Source organism: Eptesicus fuscus, chromosome 12, assembly GCF_027574615.1.
Source record: "Eptesicus fuscus isolate TK198812 chromosome 12, DD_ASM_mEF_20220401, whole genome shotgun sequence".
In the NCBI taxonomy this organism is placed as follows: Eukaryota; Metazoa; Chordata; class Mammalia; order Chiroptera; family Vespertilionidae; genus Eptesicus; species Eptesicus fuscus.
Window position 1 is genome coordinate 69,083,594 of NC_072484.1, and position 27,618 is coordinate 69,111,211.

General features: G+C 41.6%; 2 protein-coding genes across 7 annotated transcripts in view; one reads left to right on the forward strand and one right to left on the reverse strand.

Annotated features, from left to right (window-relative positions):
* The window catches only part of PKIG (cAMP-dependent protein kinase inhibitor gamma), a 75,673-nt gene extending 71,960 nt beyond the window's left edge, over window positions 1–3,713 (reverse strand). The window contains exon 1 of one of the 2 annotated variants that reach the window (XM_054723848.1): window positions 3,694–3,713. The gene's annotated coding sequence lies outside the window, so the exon portion shown is untranslated. Of the gene's footprint in view, window positions 1–556; window positions 636–3,693 lie in introns of those variants that run through there. The other variant, XM_054723847.1, reaches the window with a different exon arrangement.
* Window positions 3,714–4,833: 1,120 nt separating this feature from the next.
* SERINC3 (serine incorporator 3) overlaps window positions 4,834–27,618 on the forward strand; it is a 54,121-nt gene continuing 31,336 nt past the window's right edge. For 2 of the 5 annotated variants that reach the window (XM_054723843.1, XM_028137293.2), the window contains exons 1-10: window positions 4,834–4,973; window positions 8,499–8,660; window positions 9,226–9,419; window positions 11,004–11,083; window positions 11,727–11,864; window positions 14,608–14,777; window positions 16,717–16,807; window positions 18,254–18,434; window positions 22,319–22,546; window positions 23,167–23,333. In XM_054723843.1, the coding sequence (XP_054579818.1) occupies window positions 4,935–4,973; window positions 8,499–8,660; window positions 9,226–9,419; window positions 11,004–11,083; window positions 11,727–11,864; window positions 14,608–14,777; window positions 16,717–16,807; window positions 18,254–18,434; window positions 22,319–22,546; window positions 23,167–23,305 (1,422 nt within the window). In that variant the 5' untranslated portion in view covers window positions 4,834–4,934 and the 3' untranslated portion in view covers window positions 23,306–23,333. Of the gene's footprint in view, window positions 4,974–8,498; window positions 8,661–9,225; window positions 9,420–11,003; window positions 11,084–11,726; window positions 11,865–14,607; window positions 14,778–16,716; window positions 16,808–18,253; window positions 18,435–22,318; window positions 22,547–23,166; window positions 25,723–26,020; window positions 26,149–26,396; window positions 27,007–27,618 lie in introns of those variants that run through there. The other 3 variants (XR_008557628.1, XM_028137287.2, XM_008158687.3) reach the window with 3 other exon arrangements.

Below are 27,618 nucleotides of genomic sequence, written 5' to 3' on the forward strand. Positions count from 1 at the left end.
TCAATTGGTAAAAAAGCGCAACACCTGTGGAGCTCGCAAGGCAGCCAAGCTCAATTCGACGAGGTATGCCTGTAGTCGGAATAACAAAAGCTCCCAAATATTGAGGACTTACTGCAAGGGTTTTCAACATAAATGTACTGTGTCATCTTACGAGACAGGTGCTATCATTATCCCCATTTCGCAGACAGCAAAACTGATACACAAAGAAGTCAATCCTCTTTGGCTCCAGAAGAGTCACACAGACAGACATGTTCTGCAGTTTTGAGTTATTCCCGGCCCTCGCCTAAAAAGGGCTTTCTGTTTTTAAAGAAACTTTCGGATCAGGCCAACTACTGGCTCCAAAAATATAATGAACCACCCCCAAAGCGCACGCCAAACCCGCGCCGGGCAGGGTTAAGAGGACACGAGGGGACGCCGCTCCGGCGCGGCTGAAGGGGTCAAGGTCCGGTCCCAGCCTCCTTCCCGGGGGGTCCCCCGCCGCCCAGCCCCTCGCCCACTGCAGAGTCCACACCCGGGTGGCGTGTTTGGCCGCGACTGCCATTCGGCCCCCGCTCACCTGCCGTCCCGCCGCCTCGCCGAGCCGGGCCGTCAGCCCGCAGCGCCTCCCCCGGGCTGCCGGGCGCCCGCAGCGCGCAGCGGAGCCCGTTGCCTTGGCGACCGGAGCTACTTACTCCCGCGGCTCCCGCTACGGCGGCTCGGAGGGGACCTGGGGGGTTCGCCGGTCCTTCCGCGGCCGGGAGGAGGGAAAGCGGGTGGGCGTCGGGCCCCAGAGCGGTGAGGGACCAGCGTGGGGTTCGGCTTGCTGGAACTTGGCCCCCAGGGAAGAGAGAGGAAGGGAGTGCTGGGGGAAGGGGGACAGCGAGGCCGGCGGAAGACTTGAGCCTCTGACCTTCCTGTGCCTCAGTGTCTCTCCCTGTAACCTGTGAGGCGGACCATTAGGGAAGAGGACCGGCCGCAGGTGGAAGCTTCTCACACTGGGAATATTTAAAGACAGGAAAACGGACTTGGGCGGGGTGGCAGGTGCCTCTTTTTTTATTTTATTTTATTTTTTAAATCTCCGAAGCGGTGCTGTGGCAAATAATAAACCTGTTTCTTTGGGCTCAAGGTGAGAATTAGGTTATCACATTTGATTTCAATATTGGAAATAATCTAATTTGTGACCAGCAATTGTACTTCTTGGAACTAGCATGCAGATACACTGGAACACGGATCCAAAGGATAATCATTGCTCCATTGTTTGTAAAAGTGTTAAGACCAGTCTTAAGGTCCATTGAGTAGGGGATTGAGTAAATAAATTATGGTGCATCCATAAAACAGCTTACTATAGCAAGAGAGAGGCCCAGGAAGATAAAGATGTCGATACAATTTAGATGTAGACTTGTAAAAAGGGGGTGATGGATAATACATACAATGCTGGCATGTGCACATATGAACTGTGGAAAGAGATCTGGGAGATGGGGGGTTCAGATAATGCATTTTCATTGTATATTCTTTTATGTAGTATTTCTTAAAATATATTTTTATTGATTTTAGAGAGGAAGGGAGTGGGAGAGATAGAAACATCAATGATGAGAGGGAATCATTGATTGGCTGCCTCCTGCAGACTCCCTACTGGGGATCAAACAGGCATGTGCCCTTGACTGGGATCCAACCTGGGACCCCTTCAGTCCGCAGGCGGACGCTCTATCCACTGAGCCAAACCGGCTAGAGCTTTAATGTAGTATTTTCAAAAACAAGTACATGTATTATCTTTTCAAACAATATATAGGAATGTAGGAGATCAGAATATGCCACCCCAAAATATGCCCTTTCTAAGGATTATTTTGAGCTGAAGGCAATTGAGAAATAGACACAGAAAGACTCTCTGCCCTCATCCAATAAATTTCCCTTTGTTAAGTCTCCCCTCCACACTCCCCAGGGAAGGCAGAAAATAATCATAGGAGACAATTCTAGACTCTTACCAGTGAGAGAAAAATCTATATAACAAATCCTGCTTAAAAAAAAACAAACAAAAACACGATCTTTATCTTCCATTAATTTCTGCCACGTATTTACCTTCCCACAGCATGCCCCCCCCAAAAGCCTAAACCCCTTTCCATTGTCTTACCGCTTCTCTACACATTTAAAGTTTACCAGCCTTGTTCAATTGGTATAAAACCCTCCATGCTCGGCCAGTCACTGAACCTAAAAGGAGAAGACAAATTTTCCTCTCCTACAGGGGACAAAAAAACACATCTAGTTTTGACAATCAACAGGCAAATATGGGAGGGGCTGTTGGGTGGCAGTGAGCCCCCCATCTTAGAAGAATGTTGCTGCGGTGGAAGATAGGAGTAGAGGATCTCAAAGATGTGCTTTCCTCCAACTTTGCCGCCTAGAGGAGGCACACTTAACCACGTAGGGTTAAAAACACAGAGATGGGCAGGAGACCACATTTGGCAGGACTAATGCTTGCAGGTCAGAAAATGAAAACCTCTTCAGCTGCTGGCTTGACCCAGTGCTCCTTACATAAACAGTGCTGCTCACAGAATGTAAACAAGTATCAGACAAGGCCACTGCTTATCTGGAACAAGGCAGAGACAAATATGATTCAACAACTTCCTCTTCTAACAGGAGTGAGTCCTGCTTTTTTAATTGTTTTTTTGCTTTTTCAATGACAATTTTGGCCCTGCTTTACTTAATCTCCTATCTCCAGGATAAAAGTTAAGATACCTACTCATCAAACTGTCCCTGCTTCTTGACTGTGTCCAATTCAAAACAATTCCCCACTTCCTTAACCTTTTGCACTCGGATGTCGAGTGTGACCGTTTTTGAATGTATCAATAATTTGAAATATAAAAAAATCCAAATAAATAAGTTTGTATGAAAAGAAACTCCAGTTTTTTATTCTACTGCCGTGCTTTGTAAAATCTGGGGTATTTAAAAAAGTAAATCCCGAGTAGAATAAAGAAATCGAGAAAAAAGCAAGCGAGTGCAAAGGGTTAAACCATCCTTAGAGTGCAAAGGCTTAAACCACCCAAATCCTAATATAAACTCTTTCCAAGTCCCTCTTACCAGGATTCCTCACGGTGTCCCTGGTATGTGTTCTCCCTTAATGAACAAGCTGAATAAATAAATCTTTTTGATAACAGGGTTTTAAGAGCTACCTGGAAGGTTCAGTGGTCCTGAAGCAGCCTGACTTGGGCAGGTGTTTGGGGGTTGGGGAGAAGATAGGCTGAGGCAGGAAGAGGAAAGCTTGCATAATTCTTCCTCTGCCATCAACCCTTCCTGTGGCCTTCGGCAAACCATTTCACTTTGAGCCTTTTTCCATTTCAGTAAAAGAAGAGATCTGAGTATATTTCTAAGGTGTCTTCCAGTCTCAATATTATAGAATTCCAAACTCTACAGGTTCTTATATTCTCGGGTAAATGTTACCCCTACATTAGGAATTTGTACAACATTGTCATCATTGGAAAGTCTACATACCACTTACACTGTTATGTATTTAAATAAATCATTTTCAAGTTTTCTTTCTTTAAATAGAATCTTAATTTTTGCTGACATCTACAAAAGAAAATTTACCTCACTGCTTAAATGGAAAACCAGCTTTGGTTGGTAGAAATGGAAGTTTTTTGCAAACACACACACACACACACACACACACACACACACACACACCCTGAAACAAAATGGTTATTTAACTATAGATGTGGTTACCTTTGGAGAGATGTGGAAAATGAAGCCTTCATTCTGTTAAAAAGGGAGATAAGCAAGTGTTAGAAAAATGTTAAATACATACTAGTCCCAAACAAACCTTTTCTATGGTTTGAAAGAGGGCTTTTTCACTGTGCCTTTCAATGATATACAGAGCCCACATTTTAGGAAACTGCTCACTTTTCCCTGATAAACTTGACTCATCTTTCAGTTCTCAGATTAAATTTCTCCGTACAACTTCCCAGGCCTCCCGCCCCCCAACTAAATTGCTTTCCCTGTACCTAGTGGGCATTACATTTTTATGGAAATAATATTCCCTTATGCTACTTCTTCAGAGTACTCATCACAACCAAGGGGTCTGGCTGCCTGTCACTACTTCAGCCAATTCAGCAGATACAGGGTTGAATCATATATGAGCGTTTATTCCAATAATGCCAGCAGTATGGGAGAGCAGCAGGTCATCCACAAAAATCTGCTCTGCACCCCACAAGGCAACTGCTTACATTGGGTAGAATAACAAGGTTATGTGGAGAAGTAGGAATTACAGGTATGGGAAAGTGAGCATGGGATAATCATTACAGGTTACAAGTCCTGTGGGCTGGGGGGAGGGGGAGAGTTACAGAGAGCAGGCGCCTCTGGGCCCTGGGACCAGATTACAGGTAATAGGGTCAGGGGGTTGTAAAGAGCAGGTGCCTGCGGGACTAGGTGCCACGAGGTTGTAAATCTGTCCATACTGATAGGCAGTTCTCGGGAGGAGGACAGACTGCATTCCGATGTTGGCTCCCATGTCCCAGGGCGTACAATTCCCAGCGAGGTTAGACTGTGCTTTCTCTAATCAGAAAATAACAATCACGGTTAACGCAGCATGATTAATATTTCTTATAATCATAGTTAATTTCTAATATTCTATTTCTGCCCCTAACAACTTCAGTACCCCAGATGTTGACACCTAATGGGCTCCCAGTGAATACAAATGAGGGGAATAAATAAAGCCTCCACAACTCCTAAAGCACGGGCAGGTTTAGCCCCGCCTCCTCCCTCAGGATTTAGCCCCGCCTTCTTTCTCTACCAATGACAGGTGCCTTCTGAGCAGCGGCCGCGGGCGGTGGGCGGGGCCACGCAATGACGCTAGCCGTGCGTTTCCGGCTTGAGAAACCTTCGAGGTTTTGAGGAGACATCTCAACTGGCAGTCACAGCGCGCGCCGGGAGCCTCCGGATCCGCCGCTTCCATCACCGGCGTCACCATGGGAGCTGTGCTGGGCGTCTGCTCCCTGGCCAGCTGGGTGAGTCCCTGGGGCTAGTGTCTCGGTCTGACCTGTGGTTTGGACGAGGGGGGGCGATAGTGAGCCCCAAGATCAGACCCGAACGGGCCTCGGCTGCAGACGCCCGGGAATTGGAGGGACCGGCCCTGAGCTGCAGAGAGTAGCCAAGGGTCCAGGCCAAAATCCGCGATCGGGGTCAGACGGCTCACTTTCCGCGTGGGATGAACGTGGGAGGCCAGGCCGCCATTGTTTACAATTTCTGTTGCCCCGCCCCCATGAGCCTTCCGGCCTCTGGGTTCACCAGCCGCTGGAATGGGACGAAGGAATGAGTTCCCGGAGCTGGAGCTCTCCGGTTCATTTCGAAGCACCTTCTTAAGGTGGCGCCATTTAATTTGCGTGGTTTGAATAATATTTTTATCCTGTAGCCCGGCATTCGCCAAAGCTACGGAATATGTGGCAGAGCTGTGAGTTTCACCGAGGCCTGTGCAGTTCTGGTGCAAGGGGAAGAAGGCCTTGTAGATTATTCTTCAAAATTGGAAGCCTTCGTCTGAACTTTGGGACCTTGTATAAGTCCCGTAGGACGAGGATAATAACTCCAGCATCCCTCGCCTGGGAAGCTGTTGTGGGATACAGTTGAAATCACTTTGTAGACTGTAAACTCCATATTTTAAAAAGGAAATTTTAGGATTTATAGAATAGAATATGCGGAGTTCCCTCGTATACTCACGTCAGAGGACTCTCTGAGCTCATTCCACTACTATTTCCTAGGCACACCGCCCCCCCATAGGTTGAGGTGGACCTATGAACCGGGAGATCACGGTTTGATACCGGTTTGTGGGTTCGATCCCCAGTATGGTCATGCAGGAGGCAGTGATGATTCTCTCTCATCATTGATGTTTCTATCTCTCACTCCCAACTCCCTTCCTCTCTGAAATAAAAAAAATATATATTTTTAAAAAGATTGTGGATCTTAAATAAAAAGAGTAGGTTCCTTGAGAGCAGTGGCTTTCCAATTTTTTTTTAATTTTGACCCAAAGTAAATAAATTTTACACTGTTGAGGTAATACATCCATTTAGACACAAGTTTAATGAAATCTTACCTTTACCATCTGCTGTACAATTTTTCTACCACATTAAAAAAAATTCTGGTCAGTTGATTTTTACAATCCACTAGTGGGCTAAACTCACTATTTACAAAATAGGGGAGTAAAAACTTTTCTTCCACCCTTGGTTGGTAGTTAGGGACCTGTGACAAAAAGACAGAATAGCAAGAGAAAGAAAGTTTACCTCTGTGCGCAAAACCCACATTCACACACAGTTGCTTACTGATGAACAACTCAAAGGGGTGGTTAGAATATAGAGCTTAGATTCCTAACTTTGGGGGAAAAGGAGGTAGGAGAAAAGGGCTTCTATGGGAAGAACAAATAAGTTGTCTTATTTCTTAGGAAAGACAAATGGGTTGTTTTTTTGTGATTTTAAAAAGATATATTTGTGTTGATTTCAGAGAGGAAGGGAAGGGAGAGGGGAGAGAGATAGAAACATCAGTGATGAGAGGGAAGCATTGATGGGCTGCCTCCTGCATGCCCATTACAGGGGATCAAGCCCGAAATCCCCGCATGTGCCCTGAGGGGGAATCGAACCCTGACCTATGGGGAATCAACACTCAACCACTGAGCCACACCAGCCCAGCCAAATGGGTGTTTAGGAGAACAAATTGGAGATAAGAAAGTTTGTGATAATAACTTGTTTGTGTAGATGCAGAAGTCTTTTTTTTAAAGTGTTTTTATTTATTTATTTAATATTTTATTGATTTTTACAGAGAGGAAGGGAGAGGGATAGAGAGCTAGAAACATCAATGAGAGAGAAACATCAATCAGCTGCTTCCTGCACACCCCCCACTGGGTATGTGCCTGCAACCAAGGTACATGCCCTTGACCGGAATCGAACCTGGGACCCTTGAGTCCGCAGGCCGACGCTCTATCCACTGAGCCAAACCGGTTAGGGCAATGCAGAAGTCTTTTTATCTTCTTCATGGCCATAAAACTCTTGGAGAGAGAAGTTACGGCAGCCTCACCTCTTTGTGTTTAGTCAGATGAGGAAAGCTATGAGAGAAGGCTTTTCTTTTTCTACATCTATTTTGAATCTGAAATGTTTTCATCTTAAAATAATCTTTATACTAACTCTGGGTTCTGAATGGGTTGCTATAGTAATGAAACAGGAGCTACTGCATTTAATCCAGATGAGAGATGTTAGTGGCTTAGACTTAGACCAACATGATAGCTAAGGATGCTATGAAAGTGGTCAGATTCTGGGTATATTCTGAGGGTAGAGTTGATATGCTGACAGATTGGATGAGGGTTTTGGGAAAAGAAGACATCAAAGATGACTTCAAGGTTTTTGGAGTGAGCAACTGGAAGAATAGTTGTCATTTAGAAATAGGGAAGTGACAAAACATATAGTAGGACAGGTTTGTTCCACAGATTAAGTATCTTTACACACTAGGTACTTGATTCATTTCTGTGGCTGAATAATATTCCCTTGTGTGGCTATAACACATTTTACTTATCCATTCATCAATTGATAGACATTAGGGTTGTTTCTGCCTTTTGGCAGTTGTGAATAGTGCTGCTTTGAACATTCATGTACAAGCTTTTGTTTGCATACCTGTTTCAGTTCTTTTGGGTTTATATTCAGGAGTGGATTTACTGGGTCTTGAGGAAACTGGTTACTATTTATGTATTTATTTATTTTTATTGATTTGAGAGAGGAAGGGAGGGGGAGAGAGGGAAAAAAACATAGATGTGAGAGAGAAACATCGACCAGTTGCCTCCCATATGCAACCTGACTGGGAATCGAACCCACTAACTTTTGGTGTTCTGGAGGACACTCCTACTCTGGCCACACTGGCCAGGGCTCCGGGTTACTCTTGAATGGAGCATAATGGCTCTTGCTATCATCTGTAATAATAAAAGCATAATATGCTATTTAGACTGGATGTCCTTCCAGACAAAACTGGGGCTGTGAGGGAAGCCCGGATCCCAGGTGCCAGAGGGAAGCCGGTGCCGGCCGCCTACTCTTGCACGAATTTCGTGCATCAGGCCTCTAGTTAATTTGTAAGGGTTTCCATGTAATGTTGCTTGTAATATCAAATTTGGTAACGAGGGTTCTTGGTAAATAGCAAGTGCAATTAGGTTTATATTTTTCTCATTATTAAGACATGTTGTTTTTAAAGATAATATACCTGTGTGAATATAAATAAAATTTCTTGGGCTCTTAATATGTTTTAGGTACTGTGTTGAGTGCTTATTTAATACAGTAATGTCTGAGGGAGGAAGTTTCTGTTAGAGTCTCTGTTACAGATGGAGAAAAAGGTTTGCTGAGATAAAGTGGCAGAAATAACATTGACTCCAGAGCCCATGCTTTTAACCACTTCCTTCCTCTGTTAAAACTGTCAAAATCTGGCTTGCTTCGTTTTCTATTCTGCGATACCTATGTCATGAAGGAGTCCACTGAAAGACCTCAGACGGCCATCTGTGCTTATTACAGGTCCCATGCCTTTGTGGTGGTGCATCATGTCTGCTATGCGGTTGCTGTCCCAACAGTAAGAATTCCACTGTGACTCGCCTCATTTATGCTTCTATTCTCATCCTTGGCACTGTTGTATCCTGCATCATGCAAACGGAAGGGGTAAAAAATCAGCTGAAGAAGGTGAGTAGAAGTAACAGAACCCTTAATGTATTATTTTTACATTCTGCAAAATTTTAGTTGACATTAATATTCTTACTTATTTCTTCACTTATGAAAGTCAATCAAATTCATTGTAATTTGGGATATAGTTAAGATACAGAATATGAAAAGATTAGTCCTTTCCCAGAAATAAAGGAAGTCTAAGTGAACATCTTCAGGTTCTAGTCTAACAACTGAGAGAGAAAACAGATATTAAAAGGGTGGCCCTAAAACTTAAACATTTAAACTGATTTAGGCCTTTGAAAGGAGTGAGTTGTAGCATGAAAATTCATGGGATAATGGGAGATAACCTCATCAAGTAGCAAAGTGCAAAGAAGAGAGCGTTCACTTTTATTTCCAAAATGCAAGTTGTTTATACTCTCTGGTGACAAGATTGTAAATGATTGGAAGACATAGAGAATAATCCCACAGGGTAGTCTTGCAGTTGTTGAAGCAGTCAGTTTCATAAATCCAGGCTTTCCTATGGTGGGGTAGAATCTCTGTTTAAATGTGGGTGTTCCCATAACATTGACATTATTTTTTCCAGATTCCAGGATTCTGTGAAGGGGGATTTAAAATCAAGGTGGTTGATATAAAGGCTGATAAAGATTGTGATGTGCAGGTTGGTTTTAAAGCTGCATATCGGATCAGCTTTGCCTTGGCCATCTTTTTCTTTGCCTTTTGTCTACTCATGTTAAAAGTAAAAACGAGCAAAGACCCCAGAGCAGCAATACACAATGGGTATGTAAGATTTATTTATTATGAAGTTGTTATATTATGGTGTGGACCTTCACATTCAGCTGTAAATGTTGCCATTCTGATGGGCGCAGTAGAGTGTGTAAATCGGTGTCCCAGATGTATGTCTGACCTATTGTACATGTGAAATTGTTTCAGTGTCATTTTCAATTGGAGACCTGTAGCACTGGAGGAGATAGAGGGGATGAGGAGAGTCTTTATATATATATATTTTTATTTTTTAAATATGTTTTTATTGATTTCAGAGATGGGAAGGGATAGAGGGAGAGAGAGAAACATCAATGATGAGAGAGAATCATTGATCGGCTGCCTTTCTGCAGGCCCCTTACTGAGGACTAAGCCTGCAAGCCCAGCATGTGCCCTGACCAGGAATTGAACTGTGACCTCCTGGTTCATGGGTCGGTGCTCAACCATTGAGCCACACCAGCTGGCTTATTTTTTTTTTTTTAATTAAATCTTCATTGTTGAAGTATTCCATGTGTCCCCCTTTCCCTTCCATTGATTGACTCCTTCTATTCTATCCCACCTCTGTCCCCTGCCCCAGGCCTTTTGTTTCAAGTTTCTAGATTTTATTGAACACCTGTGAAATAGTTAAAGCACTGTGCTAGGTACCACATCAATAAAGGTATTTAGTTTTCCTTTCTATTGTTAAAAGATAAAATGTGCATGTTAAATTTAAACTAGAGGCCCTTCATGCACTGGTAGGGTCCCTAGTGGCTGCTGGCCAGGTATTCCCTCCCTTCCCCCGGCCGCCTGCCCCCTGGTCGAACTCCCGGAAGAACTCTGGTCGAGGGGACAGTTTGCATACTACACTTTTATTATATAGGATCGTATTCAGAAAGATAAACAGTGGATATATTTGGGCTACTGATTTACTTACTCTGTTTCTTTCTATTCCTGGTCTCCAGTTCCCCTAATTCTCATTTGAAGAGTAAAGGGAGTTTTGTAAACTTTATACGTAAATTATCTCCTTTTTATAGATGCAATAACTAAATTTGAGAGAGGTTATATAAATTGCTTGAGGTCTCAGCCAATGAGGGTTGGAGCTGAGATTGAAACTCAGGTCTGTCCAGCTCCAAAGTCTGATTCCTTTCACTCTGCCATACAAGGAGTCTTTAAAGATTCATGAACTAAAAGCCAGGTTTGGTCTTTGAGGTGGAGTCAGTGATGAACTGTGTAATTGTGAGCAAGGCCCTTAGATCCTATGTTGTAAAAGAAGGATTGGGAAATAAATTTTCCCCACACTTAATAGTTAATTGTCCTATGTTAAGCTAACATTGTTTGTCTAGAACACTTCAGAATTCTAGAAAAAGTCCTATCTTAAAGTGCTAAAAGTAGGGAAACTCTAAGGATATATGTTCCTCTTAATGTGAATGATCTGTTCCCTGTGCTGTTTATTCTTAAATTTTGTGAAGTACTGAATGAAGTAGCCTCATATCAAATGAATATCTAAGTCAAGTCATGTTGGAAATGCTACTAAGCCTTTATTTTTGCATTTTAGAAGTTCATTTTCTCACTATTAGGGTGAAAATTAGCATTTCATAAATGCTTTTTTAAATATTTTAATAGGTTTTGGTTCTTCAAAATTGCTGCCATTGTTGGTATCATGGTTGGATCTTTCTACATTCCTGGGGGTTATTTCACTACAGGTATGGCTCACTATTAAGGGGGTTAATTATAAAATATACAGACTCTACATGATTAAGTTAAAACTGTTTTCAGTATTGATTTTGTAGAACAGACAAAGGAGATGGTGTCCTATTTTATGACTTGGTACTACTATTAAGATATTAAGGCATTCAGGTCACTTCTCAGCTGTTCTGGAACCAGATGTTAATTGTTTGTCAATATTTTAACAGTCTGTCTTCTTACTTGACAATACTCAGTTCATCAGAGAGCTTGTCAACATAAGGACTTATAACTCATGTGCTCTACCACCCCTGTCTTAGCCTCCTTCCTTACTATGGCATTGAGTGACATGTGGATTTCCACTATGATTTTTTTCCTCCCTGTAAAGTAAAGGAAAATGCTTATAGTAGCATTTGGAATATTAGATTCTAGGCTCCCCTTGACACAAGCTAAAACAAGTTTTAAAAGGTCTGAAACCCACAGAACACTTCTCAGACAATGCCTTTGATTTTGGAATTGGAGTAATCTTGCTCTGTAGTGTTGGAGACAGAATATGTTTTTACCTCCTCTCTCTTACTTGAATTGGAATCCTCTTAGAATGTTAGCAACATTGTGAAATGTTACTTGTATGGTAAAGAATAACTTTGTTCTTTTGATTTGTAGTCTGGTTTGTTATTGGCATGCTTGGGGCCTTTATCTTCATTCTTATCCAGCTGGTGCTGTTGGTAGACATGGCTCACTCTGTGAATGAATCATGGGTGAATCGAATGGAAGAAGGAAACCCAAGGTGCTGGTATGCTGGTAAGTATCTAAACTCAACTCTGAGAGCCACTGCATTATGCTACATTAAACAGGGCGTACAAGAAAAATCTCCGTTGATTTAAATGTACAAACTTTCAGGGTCGAGCTGACTTTAAAAACTATACTTTCCCATTGATTTAATTCTGAATTATATGCATTACTGGAAGGGAGTAGCACAGATAATATAAATAATTGGATTCCCCCAATTCATTTATTTTGAGATTTGTAATGTAACTACATTCATTTATATAAGGGGGAAAATTGTATTTAGTGACATAGTTCTGGTTTGTATTTCCTTGTTTCCCTGGACGAGGGGACTCAGATGCATTCTACATATGGGACATCTGCCAACATAGGCAGAGAAAGTGAACAGTACTTACTGCTTTGTTCAGAGTATGACCCCACACCCCTTGTAAAACCCTTTTGGTGGAAAAAGGGTACTTAAAATTTTTAGGTTGGGAACACAATTTATAGCCTGTAATAATGGGGAGGGACTTTGGAGCCCTTTACTTATTAGGAGCAATGACCCAGCTGTATTTTAGTTTTAAAAATAATGGTTGAGATTCCTTGCCCTGACTCCACCTCAACGCCCCCCCCCCCCCCGCCCCAATTATAAAATAATAGCTGTTCTGTGTCAAGAACTTGAAAATCAAAAATCACAAAAGAAAAAAATTCCCCAGTAATTATTATTCACTGTTAACATATTAGTCTACATGTGCATCTTCTATGTATAGGAAAAAGTCATTGAAAAATGTATACTATGTTTGTGTCTTATTTATTTTTTAAATGTAGTATATATTCAAATAGTTTATAGTTTGATCATTTTTAAAACTTAGAAATATCTTGTGAATAAGTTTGGCTATGGTACAGCAATAAATACCTAATAACATATTTCTGAGTACATTTCTGATTATTTCCTTAGAATAAATTCCCAGAAGTAGAAGAGTGGAAGGATATGGATATTTTTAATATTTTTAGCACATGTTATCAAATTGTCCAGTTTTCTTTTCATCTTACATATTTAGGATGCTTCGTTTTAAATTGAAAAAGAAAAAAAACTAGTACCATTTTTACCATAAACATAAATGGTAGAATTTTATAAAGAATAAAACATGCAACTCTACCAACTTGCAACAACCCACTCTCCTCTCCAGATGTAACCACTGGAAGGGAGTAGCACAGATAATATAAGCAGCACCAACTGGATAAGAATGAATTCAGTTATGTTTAAATGTAAATAGGTTTATACTATATATTGTTCCATGACTTGCTTTTTTTTTTTTTTTAATTTTGGTAAACTTTAATACAGTTAGTTTCTTTATTTTTAAAATATATTTCTTTATTGATTTCAGAGAGGAAGAAAGAGGGAGAGAGAGATAGAAACATCAATGATGAGAGAGAATCATTGATCGGCTGCCTCCTGCATGCCCCCCAGTGGGGACTGAGCCCGCAACCCGGGCATGTGTCCTTGGCCAGAATCGAACCCGGGACCCTTTAGTCCACAGGTCGACGCTCTAGCCACTGAACCAAACCGGCTAGGGCTGCTCTTTTCACTGTACAATGAATATTTTTTCCTATCAGTAAACATAGGTATGTCTTACTCATTTAACAGTTGCATGGTGTTCCAATCCATACAATTCCTGATGTTCCATGGCATGGTGTACCATAATTCATTTAACCATTGCCCTGTTATTGGTCACTTAAACTGTTTGTAATGTCTGTTTATTGCAGAAAAAGATTTTTTAAATTGTCTATCCTTATGGGTTGGAAATCCTGAAACTTCTCCTTCTTCCTGACTAATAAAATTTATTTCATTTTTTTCTTTTACCTATTTACTTCTGTTTTGTATATTTCATTTTGGATCATTCCAACTATAGGAGAATTTAATAATGAATTGTAGATTTGCCCTACTTTGGAGAAACTAAAAGAGAGAAATCTTGTATGTTCAGATAGAAAAGCATTAAGAACTCTGCCAGTAACCTAATGTACATCATCATTTTATAGTAATACTAGAGGCCCGGTGCACGAAATTCATGCACTCGGGGAGGGGCGTTCCTCAGCTCAGCCTGTGCCCTCTCACAGTCCAGGAGCCCTGCGAACGATTTCCCCAAAGAGGTAGGCCCCACCCACCCAGCCGGGGGTCCTTGATGGATCACCCTGCAGAGGGAGGCCCTGCCCACCCGCCACAGCCCACCAGTCGGTGGCCTGGGCCTCCCTCTTTGGGGTGATGGTCCTGCCGATGTGGTCATGTTGTGATAGGAAACAGGTTTTTGTAGCCAGCAGCTACAGAGGAAAAACTGCCACAAAAGATGCCTGTCTGTTCTGTTTAGTGCTAACATCATCCCTGGCACTCAGCTTGCTGTGAACTGGAACATTTTGAAGGCTAAGAGATCTTTTAAGTTCCTAAGAAAAGCTTACAACAAACAATATTTTGTATTTAATTAGGATTTACTCTGGTTAGAATGATCAGATGTCTGGTTTTTCAACCCATGAACTCAAGTTAGGTAATCCAGGAAGTGAATTCAGTTGTTTGGTGGATTTTGTAATTTTACATTGAGCCAACTCGAACACAATCTGAAACTTCAACCTTGGGACTTCTGTCATTTTACTATAAATTAGTAACCATCATAAAAGTGAAATAATGTCTCTTCGCTTTTATAAGGAGAAGAAAATTGGTCTTCAATATAAAAGTTTGTTAGGATTGTGGGTATTCATATTGGTTTTTTTTTTTTTTTTTTTTCAGTTTTACTATCTGTCACAAGCATCCTGTATACCTCTTCAATAATCTGTGTCAGTTTGCTCTATATATACTACACCAAACCAGATGGCTGCACAGAGAACAAGTTCTTTATCAGTATTAATCTGATCCTTTGTGTTGTGGTTTCTATTATATCCATCCATCCAAAAATTCAGGTATGGTGGTTTTCTGCTTCTTCCTCCTGTGAGATTTTTAACTAATTCTAAACTTGAAACCTAGGTAACCTATATGAATTTATGTCCAAGTTAAACATTTTTCCATCCTATATAATAAAGAGGTAATATGCAAATTGACCCTCACATTGTCACACAAGATGGCTGCCCCCATGTGGTCAAAGATGGCTGCCACAAGATGGCCAGCAGGGGAGGGTAGTTGTGGGCGATCAGGCCAGCAGGGGAGGGCAGTTGGGGGCGACCGGGCCAGCAGGGGAGGGCAGTTGGGGGGGACCGGGCCTGCAGGGAAGGGCAGTTGGGGGGGACCAGGCCTGTAGGGGAGGGCAGTTGGGGGTTACTGGGCCAGCAGGGGTGGGCAGTTGGGGGCATTCAGGCCAGCAGGGGAGCAGTTAGGCATCGATCAGGCTGGCAGGGGAGTGGTTAGGGGGTGATCAGGCTGGCAGGCAGGCGAGCGGTTGGGAGCCAGTAGTCCCATATTGTGAGAGGGATGTCCCAGATTGGAGAGGGTGCAGGCTGGGCTGAGGGACACCCCCCACCCCAGTGCACGAATTTCGTGTACTGGGCCTCTAGTATTATTATAAAGTCTTCATAATTATAACTTAGTAACTATAAAATGTGCCATTGAGTTGCCTGTAGTATAATTAAATGAATAATTTCCTTATTTAAGAAAACCTAAGCAACTTGAGAATTTATAATTTAAGCAACTTGAGAATTTATAATTTTCATAAGATAGTTTACAACTTGAGAATGATTCTTATGAATCATTAGCCAAGATATTTTAGGGGAATTAAACTAGAAAAAAGAATTGATTTTTAATACTTAAAAACAAAACTCATGCTCCTAAGTTTTATCACTTAAATACCATACTTTTTAAAATTAATGGAGTTTTACATATGAAACATTTGTGCACTGGGGCGAGGGTGGGGGGAGGAGGAGTCTCTCAGCTCGGCCTGTGCCCTCTCGTAGTCTAGGATCCCTCGGGGGTTCTTAGTGCTGCCACGGAGGCAGGAGAGGCTCCTGCCACCGTCACTGCGCTCACCAGCTGTAAGCCCGGCTTCTGGCTGAGTGGCACTCCCCACTGTGGGAATGCACTGACCACCATGGGGCAGCTCCTGCATTGAGTGTCTGCCCCCTTGTGGTCAGTGCTTGTCATAGCGACCGGTCGTTCCACCATTCAGTTGATTTGCATGTTAGCCTTTTATTATATAGGATGTGAAAAGAACATCTAGACATCACCCCTCCTTTTAAAAGTGAGGAAAGTGAAGTTCCGGAGAGATGATGGGTCACCCAGCTAGTTAATGGCAAAGTCTGAGTTAAGATTCCTCTACACTAAGAGATTAATAAATCAAAGCCTTTGTGTGATAAACAGAAATTTCCAGGATTATGAAATGCCTTGAGAACCAAGAATACAGTAGGTCCTTGGGTTACGTTGGAGATCCGTTCCTACGGCATGACGTAACGCGATTTTTGCCGTAAGTCGGAACCCACCTACATAAGCACCTACGTCACTCACATGGAGCACATACACAGCAGAAATGAAGTGAAACAGTAAAAATAATTTAAAAGAAAGATAACAATTCCTGACCTTTACTTGTGGTAAATAAATAATAAAAAACATAAAGCACATATGTACATACGTCAAAATGATGGAACTTTTTTTTTTAAATAAATAAATGGGAGATGGCGACATAACTATGAAACAACGTACGTCGAATCCGACGTAACCTGAGGACTGCCTGTATATGCTTCCTCTTCCTGGGTTCTTTTTCAGGCTAGTTCAAACTGCAAGGTTACTTGTCATCTTTCAACATCAGAAGGTTCTCAGTGAATAACAATTCAGTGGATCCCAGAGAAGTACACCAAGTTTTAGAATGTCAGCCCTTGCAATCCCTGAGGCATTGTTTTCTTTTTGATTCCATAGGAACACCACCCTCGTTCTGGCCTCCTGCAGTCCTCCATCATCACACTCTACACCGTATACCTTACATGGTCAGCTCTGACCAATGAGCCTGGTAAGAGAATGGCAATAGCACATTCATTTGATGAAAGTAGGAAATTATTCCTTTGGTAGAGTAAAAACTAAAGCTAGAGCAGATTCAAACAAATGAACAAACAGAAAACTTAAACTTCACTGGAAAGTATAATGTCACTGCAGATACTTGCCTTTCATTTCCATGTCTTTTCATAGCAACTCATAGCTGACAGTCTAAGGAACTGCAATCCTTTATGTTAGTCTTGGCCATCGATTTTCAACCTTTATTTTTTGCCGATCTGACAAAAAAAAATAGATATAATTTTGACTGATTCACACCATGACTATAATGTTGGCTGTTGTCATTTTTTTATTTGACAATCTAAGGGGGAAAAGGTCAGTGCCCCTGACTAATAGTCAGATTTTGCATGTTTTAAAAATTCTTGTGGTACACCAGTTGAAAATTGCTGTTCTAGGCTTTTCCCTGGACTAAGTCAAACTAGTTGAGAGCTAGAAAAGAACATTGTCTTGGCTCTTGTTAGAATTGTTTTAATTGTGTTTTACTTTGGTGTTACTGGCTCCAGAGGAAACAGCTGTAGGAAATCTCCTTTTGTAGTTATTATAGGGTTGTTTCTCTTTTCTTTTTTTAATATTTGTAAATTGATTTCAGAGAGAAAGGGAGAGGGAAGAAAGAGATAGAAACATCCATGATGAGAGAGCATCATTGATCGGCTGCCTCCTGCATGTCCCCAACCAGAGATTGAGCCTGTGAACCTGGGCATGTGCCCTGACTGGGAATTGAACTGTGACCTCCTGGTTCATAGGTCGGTGCTTAACCACTGAGCCATACCAGTTGGGCAGTTATAGGGTTGTTTCTCAATAGAGTATTCTGTGGGTTCCTTTGAAAGGAAAACAATTATTGCAGAACCTCTCATGATGACTCCACTTTTTAAAAATTTTTTATTGATTTCAGAGAGGAATGGGGAAGGAGAGAGAGAAACATCAATGATGAGAGAGAATCATTGATCAGCTGCCTCCTACACACCCCACACTGGGGATCAAGCCTACAACCCAAGCATGTGCCCTGACCGGGAATGGAACCATGACCTCCTGGTTCATAGGTTGACGCTCAACCACTGAGCCACACCAACCAGGCTCAACTTACTTTTATTATATTCTTATGTCAATATGTGACAACAAAATTAGGGATAAACTCCTTATGCTCAAAGCCTTTGCATAATTGTAGAACCAAGAAGATTTATTAAACTTCAAAACCAGTAAAATCAAGATTGATATTTGTAAAATTTGACAAACTATTGTTTCTTTTTTCCCCAAAACTAAGTCACTGATTGCAATACAGATATGTTACTGACTGCTAAATTTCAAGTTCTTTTAAATATAGCATTCCCATGTTTTAAACCCTTCAAATCCTTTATAGGACAGGATGGGTGATAACTAAAGATAATAAAATATTTCCCATTTTCAGATCAATCCTGCAACCCAGGCCTGTGGAGCATCATTACACACCTGACTGCACCAACCTTGGCTCCTGCAAATTCAACTGCTCTGGTCCCTACCTCTGCTCCACCAACGCAGAGTGGGCATCTTCTGGAGAATGGGAATTTTATTGGGCTGTTAACCTTTGTTCTCTGCCTTGTGTATTCTAGGTAAGTTTAAAAATACTTAGAACAAGATTCTCGTGAAGGTTAATATGGGTGAAGCAGCTTTTTTGCTTTCAAAAAGTAGTATGAGGAATTTTTTAAAAACAGCCTAACTCTTCTTTATTAAAAGTCCTTGACTTGCCTTGGCTATCCATTTCTTAAAGCTCATTAAATTCTCTTATCAAATAATTCTTCCCAACCTTACAAAGAGATACCTTCTCATTTGTTTAGGAGAAGAAAGTCTACCCCATGACCCTAGATCAGCTAGAGCAGTGGCTCTGAAAATAGGTTGGCTTATCTTTAAAAACTTCACATGCCCCAACCCAAGATCAAACCCACAACTTAGCTATGTGCCTTGACTGGGAATTGAAACTGCAACCTTTATTATGGTGTACAGGATGATTCTCCAACCGAGTCACCTGGCTGGAGTATATACACAATTTTATTTATATCACTTGATATATAATTTTAAAAAATAAATTAGGGCCCTGACTAGTGTGGCTCTGTTGGTTGGGTGTCATCCAGTGTACTGAAAGGTTGCTGGTTTAATTCCTGGTCAGGGCACATGCCCCAGTTGCAGACTTGATCACCAGTTGTGGGGGTATTGGAGGCAGTTGACTGATGTATCGCCTTCACATCAACTTTTCTCTTTCTCCCTCTCCCTTCTCTCTCTAAAAATCAATAAAAATCTTTAAAAATACATAAATAAAGTAAATAAATTAGGAACATGCTGTATAAATACACATACTATTCTAAAATATGAACTTGTCATTATAATCTGGACAGCTTTCTATATCATTATGTGTAGAATAGAGGCCCGTTGCACGAAGATTCATGCAATAGTCCTTCCTTCCCTGGCTTCCCACACCGGTTTTCCTCGCGCACCCGGGACCCAGGCCTTAGCTCTAGTCGCAGTCTTCCGCCTTCTCTCCAGCCAGAGTCTGCTACCTTTGCTGCTGACTCCGGCCAGTCTGCCGCCTTCATCTTCACTGCAGACTCCAGCTGGAGTTTTCCATTTTCGCTGCAGACTCTGGCCGGAGTCTGCCATCTTCGTCTTCGCTGCGGCTGGAGTGCTGCTCCTGTAGATCCCTTAGACCCCCACCCTCTCTCTCATAGCAGGCGTCCTTCCCTGCCCACCCGCTCTGTGCCTGGAGCAGCTGGGTGGTGGGACTAATTTGCATATTCCCTCTTGATTGGCTGGTAGGCTTCTTGGAGATACGGTCAATTTGCATCCTTTTCTTTTATCAGTGTAGATTTACCTGTGTGTTTTTTTTAAAATGATTGCTTAAAGTAGGGATTGGCAAACTGCAGCCCTAGGCTGTCTGCCTATTTTTTGTTAGTAGTTTTTGTGAAACACAGCTATACTCATTTGTTTTCATATTTTTGTTTGTTTTGCTTTTGGCCTTTTTTTTAAAAAAGATATAATTCACATAGTGCAAAATTCACCCTTTAAAAACATAGTTTGGTTGTTTTTTAGTATATTCACAGAGTTGTGCAACCATCACCACAGTCAATTTTAACATTTTACTTGCCTAGAAAGAAAACCCATGCTCATTAGCAGTGACTCCCCATTCCCTCTACCCTCCTGCCCTGGCAGACAGTGATCTCTTTTCTGTTTCTAGATTTGCTTTTCACACGTTTCATATGTGTGGAATCATATACTATATGGTCTTGTTACTGGCTTCTTTCACTTAGTATAATGGTTTCAAGGTTCATCCATGTTGTAGTATATGTCAGTCTTTAATTCCTTCCTGTTGCTGGAAATAATAGTCAATGTGTGATAACACCACATTTCATTTATCCATTCATTCATCAGTTGATGGACAATTGGATATTTTAAACCGGCTTATTTGTCTTTTTATTGTTTTTGTACATGGTTTGCGGTATGGGGGTCCAACTTCACTCTGTTGTATGCGGATATCCAGTTGTCCCAGACCCGTGGTCAGCAAACTGCGGCTCACGAGCCACATGCGGCTCTTTGGCCCCTTGAGTGTGGCTCTTCCACAAAATACCACTGCCTGGGCGAGTCTATTTTGAAGAAGTGGCGTTAGAAAGAGTTTAAGTTTAAAAAATTTGGCTCTCAAAAGAAATTTCAATCGTTGTACTGTTGATATTTGGCTCTGTTGACTAATGAGTTTGCCGACCACTGTCCCAGGCCATTTGTTGAAAAGACTGTTCTTTCCCCATTGACTTGTCCTGGCATCCTTGTCAAAAATCAGTTGACTATAAATGTAATGGCTTATTTTTTGACTCATAATTCTACTTCATTGATATGTATGTCCCTCCTTATGCCAATACCACTTTTTTGATTACTACTGCTTTGTAGTAAATTTTAAAATTGTGAAGTGTGGGTCATCCAAATTTGTTCTTTTTCAAGATTGTTTTGGCTATCCTGAGTCCCTTGCATTTCCATGTAAATTTTAGGTTCAGCCTGTCAATTTCTGCTGAAAAATAAAAAAGGTAATTGGGATTTTGAAAGGGATTGAGTTGAATCTGTACATGAACTTGGAGAGTATTATGATCTCAACAATATTAAGGCTTCTAGTCCATGAACATGGGATGTCTCATTTAGGTCTTTAATTTCTTTCAGTGGTTTATAGTTATTAGTGTACAAGTCTTAAATTTTTTTTGTTCAATTTTTTCCTAAGTATTTTACTTTTTTTATGACATTGTAAATGAGATTTTTTTTTCTTAATTTATCTTTGAGGTTGTTCATTGCTAATATATAGAAGTAGAATTAATTTTTTTATATTAATTTTGTACCCTGCAAGATTGGTTATTGATTCTAAGAGTGTGTATTCCTTAGTACTTTCCATATACAAGGCCATATCATCTGCCAATAGAGATCATTTTATATCTTTTTTTCCAATCTGGATGCCTATTATCTTTTTCTTGCCTAATTGCTCTGGTTTGAATGAGAGTATAGTATTTGTCTTGTTCCTGATCTTAGAAAAGCTTTTAGTCTTTCACTATTATGATTTTAGCACTGGATTTTTCATAAACACCCTTTAATATTTTGAGAAAATTTTCCTCTATTCCTAATTCGAGTGTTTTTGTCATTAAAAAGGATTTTGTCAAATGCATTATTTTATGTTTGTGGAGGTGATCATGTAGCTTTTGTCCTGTATTTATATGTATTTTTTAATTATTTTTTAAAAATATATTTTATTGAGTTTTTACAGAGAGGAAGGGAGAGGGATAGAGAGTTAGAAACTTTGATGGGAGAGAAACATCAATCAGCTGCCTCCTGAACACCTCCTACAGGGGATGTGCCCTCAACCAAGGTACATGCCCTTGACTGGAATCGAACCTGGGACCTTTCAGTCCTCTGAGCCAAACCAGTTAGGGCTGTATTTTGTTATTGAGTCATTTAATAAACTTTAGTGAGCATCTATTATGTGCCAGAAAGCATAGATGACTAAGGTCATTGTTGTTAAGGAGTTCTGTGAATAGCAAGAAAGACAGGAATGGTAAGTGCTGTGGCAGAGGGAAGCATAGAGCTGTGGGAATTTAACCCAGCCTAGTGACTTCCAGGGGACATGGCACATACCCAGAGAGCTGGAGGAGAAGTAAGTTAGCTGGGGGAAGGTTGGATGGCGGTACGTTCTAATAATAGAAGAGGTATGTGTGAAGTCATGGAAGTAGACCTTGAGAGCATAGTATGTTTGGGGAAACTCCTAAGCAGTTAAACCATCAAGTAGTAACTGAGGAGAGTACTGTCTGTCTTGTGATGGCAGGCAACAGTTCAGAACTTCAAGCAGGCCTTTCAGAAGCCCGTCAGACCCCAAAGTAGGAGCAGTTCAGAAATAACCTTCATGCATATGAGCCAATGGCAGCAGTTTGTCTTCATGGCCCATTTCTGATTTGTTTTCCTTCGGATCACTTTCTAGCTTCCGCACTTCTACCAATAGCCAGGTAAGTAAGCTGACCCTGTCAGGAAGTGAAAGTGTGATCCTCCGTGAAACATCTACCAATGGTGCCAGCGATGAAGAAGAGGGACAGCCCCGGCGGGCCATGGACAACGAGAAAGAGGGCGTTCAGTATAGCTACGCCATGTTCCACCTGATGCTCTGCCTGGCTTCCTTGTACATCATGATGACCGTGACTGGCTGGTACAGGTAGGAGGCTCAGACAACACGGATGGAAGATCACTTAGCCTCCTGGGGCCGACTCTAAAACCTCCATCCATTTTCCTGACTTTGGAATCCTCTTCTCTTACCTACATAACAAGTTGTATTCAGTGCAGACTCTTTTCTGAAATACTTTTGACTTTTTCTCCTCTTGGATTTAAAATCCAGTTGGGATTCTCACAGTGCAGATTATGGGGAGCTCTTCCAAACTTGAGAGAGAAAATCATGACATAAAGCTAATCTTTGTTCTCTAATTTTTCTCTGTGTCTAGAGAGGGTCATACAGAGTATTCTGATCAAAGTAATGATTGGTAAGGAAGGTGAGTTTCAGGGAGACCATTTCGATCTAGACTTTTACCAGATGCTCCCGAAGAACTTTGCCCAAAGATTAGTCAGGGCTCTTCATGCTGACAAGAAAACACAAGCCATTTGGGAGGTAGGGTTCCCCGCTCATAAAAACGAAAAGTAGCAGTTTCCTCAGATCCCTTCTAGAACCTTACTAAGGATTAGTGTCAGCCAAGTTTCCCTGGAGAGTTTCCTGGCTTTGGCTGGGGGGCTGCTCGATGCTAGTGTCAGGCTCCTTTCTCTGACTTTCTTCTGTTTTCTTAGCCCTGATGCAGAGTTCCAGAATGTTACCAGCAAGTGGCCAGCTGTGTGGGTCAAGATCAGCTCCAGCTGGGTCTGCCTCCTCCTTTACGCCTGGACCCTTGTGGCTCCAGTTGTCCTCACCAATCGAGACTTCAGCTGAACCTGAGTGCCCGGGACACCACATAAAGGTTCCCTTTGCGGAAAGCCCCTTTACTTTTGCTTCAACTAAAATATTAAGTGAATGCTTTGCAAAGTTGACTATATCCAAGTGTATAGCCCAAGGCAAGATTGAATTATGATTGATACAGGATCTGAATTTTTTATTTACATGTACATTGTTTATTTTTAAGGATATATAGTGCAAAGGGAACTTTTTGCCTTGTAAAGCTAACTACAGCTGTGCTGTGAAGAGAGTTCTTTATTAAGACCTGTAGGTTCCTACAACTTTGATTTAAAATAGAAAAATATTGGATATTTGAGGCCATTGTTAATATATTTCTATTGCAATATCCTTAAAGAGCAGGGAAAAAAAGTAATAATGTACTTCTATGACAGTTTTCCTCTGTGAAAGTCTTTACTTGTTGATACAAGCATTCTGTTCAGTCTGTAAACTCTTACGAGGAATAGCATCATAGCAATTGGGCGAAGGAGTATGTGTGGCGTCCTTCCCCAGAAGAGGGGCTGCTGATAGGGCTGCTGCTTCTGCATCTTGAGACTTCGTGTTTTTTATACTACAGCATTGACACTGCTCGATTCAAGTATGTGGCTTTGCCAGAACATTAATTTCAATAAATGCTTTGTAGGTTTGGTTAAAAATGAGAACTCACTTAGGAAAAAACTGCAACTTTAGTCTATGTAATTATTTTGTTATGAGTACGTAAAAGTAAAATGCATGTGAATTTACTATATTTGCACTATAAGGTATTTGATTAAAATAGACTTACACTTGGAAGGCCCTTTAACAGCTTTTATGAATTAGCAGCCATTCTATATTTTTTAGACTTATATAGGCAGTCAATTATCAGCAGAATGCATCTATTCCTTCTAAAACTTAAGGGCTGGTGAGTAAAGTCTTGGAACTCATTCCCAAAAGTGTACCAATAAATACCTTCTCTGGGTAAGACGCGGGGGTAGGTGATAGGCGGGGGCAGGGACTGGTGGGAACCCTCCAGGAGAGGGAGCAGGCAAGGAGATAGAGGTCTGTTCTTTTAGCCAAGATTTACTGTCTGTTCTTTCCCAGCCCATCAGGTTCTGGGATACAGCTTTAAGAATGACAGACACTTGACTGGTACAATGTGGTGTGATTAGTCCTGTGACTTAGGAATTGCAAAGGTGCCCAGGTGGGGGTGTCATGGTAGGCTTCCTGGAAAAAGGGATGTCTAAGCCAAGAATTGGTAGGAGTTAGCTAAGAGATGGGAAGTGGGACGACAGTGCTGGAAAGTAGACAAGTCTGCATGTTAAAGGCAGGGAGATTGGTAAAGACTTGTTTAGTAAAGCTGGACTGGGGAGAAATGGGCAGGGACTGGGTTAGGAAGGGCTTTGTAAACCACACTAAAGAGTTTGGACCTTACGTTGAGGGCAGTGGGGAGCATATTCATAGTGGCATGAATAAATTGTGTCTTCATTCACTGTACATATAGAGAATGGGTTTAGAGAGAGAAGACCAGGGTAGTCCATGTAAGATTTGAAACAGAGAAGTAAACATAAGGATGGAGAGAAATTGACAGCTCAGAGCTGCTTAGTAATTAAAATTTAAAAATGGGCAGGTGATTAGATATGGGGGAGAAGTAATTCCTGAGTGACTCTGGTTTAATCACTTGGGTCAGTGGTGGTTCGATATGTATGGTGAGGGGCAGGAAGAGGGACAAGGTGTGTTAGAAGGATGGAGGTGTGGTCCCTAAGGAATGGCTAAGAGCATATGCTTGGAAGTCCGACTGGGTTTGCATCAGTTTTGCCATTTTCTACTAAGCTTTATGACCCTGGGTGATAACTACCTGTCTGAGCCTCATTGTTTTCTTTGTTTGAACAAAAGATAGTACCTAGTACATAAGATTGTTTAGAGAGTAAAGCTATTTTGTCAAGTGCTTAACCCATCTTAAGCACTCTGGTAGTAGCTGGTAACCTGAATATGGGCTAAAAAGCAACTGGACAATATTCAGAGTCATAGATTTTCAGCCAAAATCTAGTGCAGGCTAGAATGAGGTATTCTTACAGAATTAAACATAGAGAACATAGAGGGCACAATCTCAGTTGGGGTGCAGGTGTGGGGGGTAGGGAAGCAGGGCTTGATAATAGGAATTGTTGGAACTACCATCTTTTAAACCAATGGTTAATGTTGGGGTACAGAGAAAAGGTAAAGGATTTGGGGGGGCAGATAGGGCAGGTTTAGCCCTTTTCCAGTAACGCAGATACCCCACTTTCCTTAACAGCAGGACCACCCAGATTAAACCCATTAAAGGTCCTAAACTTCAGAAACATGTACACCCCTTCCCCACCTTATATAATTCAAAATAAAAGCAATACTAAACTGTAAAATAGGTTTCATAAGATCCAATAAAGTTTTTAAATTTTTTCTTATCATGATAGAAACTTTGATATTTAATTTAAAATAACAAATTTTCTTTAAAAATTAGGGGGCATTGTCCCTGCCGTGCATGGTTTTAAGTTGAAAACACAGTAGTTTAGCTAAGATTGAAGTGATTACCCACGTGAGTGCTGAATCACAAACAAGCATAGGTATCAGCATCTTGACTAAGCCCAGGGTCAGACTGGAAAGCAGGCGGGTATTCTGAATCGTCAGACCTCATGGTGTCATCTCACTCCAGATGAGTCGCCCAGGGTTTCATCACCATTCACAGTCCTGTCTGTCTCCCAGGACTACTGACCAGGCCCTGGCTTTGAGGTCCGCAGTATGCTGTAGGGATTCATCAAAGGCAACATCTGGGAGACCTAGTTACATCTGGGAGAAAGCTGGTAGGCCCATGCTGGCTATTTACTTTCTAGGTGGTTGTTACAAGGTACTCATTTCATTGGGAAATAAAACGTTCTCTTGACAACCGAAGATACTGCCAAAGAATGACCATGGACCTGGTTGTCAGTGCTTTTGATGTTCTGGACCCAATCCTAACTCAGGCTTAATTTAAACCAGGACAGCTTTTTTGTCCAAGTCATTGCTTGACTGTATTTTTCTTTTTACACATTAAGCTAAAATGAGTATTCAATAATATGAGTCATGCATTTGATCTTTGCAGATGGATGGCAGATACCAGGCTTATGCTTACTAACGGGAGCAGCACTTCATCTCTTTACTCCTTTGTGTTGGTCTGTTGTTTCCATCGTGTTACCCACTCAGTGATGTTCTAAGTCCTGCTGGGTGACTCACCACGCCATGCCTGTAACCTTGGGTGAAGAACAGTCATGACTACCACATAAATACCTACATGTACCAAGCAATGAACAGACACTGTCCACACCCCTGCAACGTGGTGGTGGTTCTCTCTTTTCCAGGCCAAACCAAGGCTTAGAGAGCTTGGTGATCTGCCCTCAGTTACACAGAAACAAACCCCAGGCTGACTTGGTTCTTTCCTCAGTTAGGCCCCATTGTCCCTTGGCCTACTAGGATGCAGGAGACAATGTCAACTAGAGACTGCTTGGACCTACAGAGGAGTCAGCTGGCGCTCTAAGCTTACCCATCACTAATAAAGGAAACTTAGTCATCCCCTGAAGGCAGTAGCTAGTATCTTACTAGGTCACTGTATCTCTAATGGCTGGCACCTTGTCAGGTAAGAGGGTGAACATTTAAAAACATTTTTCCCAGTAAAGTGGCACCTTAAATTATTTTATTACTCACCAGCTATAAATGCAATAATGTGAAACATTTGCTGCCATTTATTATAGGAATGTCAAACCAGTACTATGTAAAGAGTGGGCAGTAGGGAAACTAAGATATTTTAGAAAAGAAGAAAATGCTGACTCATAACATAGACAGTAACTCCAGTAGCTTATAAAGTGCATCACAACTATTTTGTGACACTGCTATAAGGTGAGAAGGATTGGAGCCATTAGCTCCATGTTTCCAGATGTGAGAAACAGACTGAGCTTAAGCCCCACAGGTTCCTCCGGGAAGGCTGACCTGAAGAGCTATGTTGCAGTGTGAGTACTTACCTGTCGAGTCATCAGAAGCCAACAGTAAATGTATGGACATCCTGCATGAGAGTGTTTCTCAACTGAGTCATCACCACAAGACCCACCATGGGGACCTGGGTTTGTCTCTGGGGCAGATGCGTGCTCCTCTATAGAAACAAATGGGACAGATAGAGAAATGGCTAAGCATACAGAGGCCCATTGATCAAGCCATACCTGTTGCCCTCCCAAGGAGTGTAGGTTTACGTATAGGTGCTTCTAGAATAATATGTTCCATTACAACTTGGGTGTCAGAAGTTAAGAAACTCTGTATTTCCTAAGAAGCCAGAA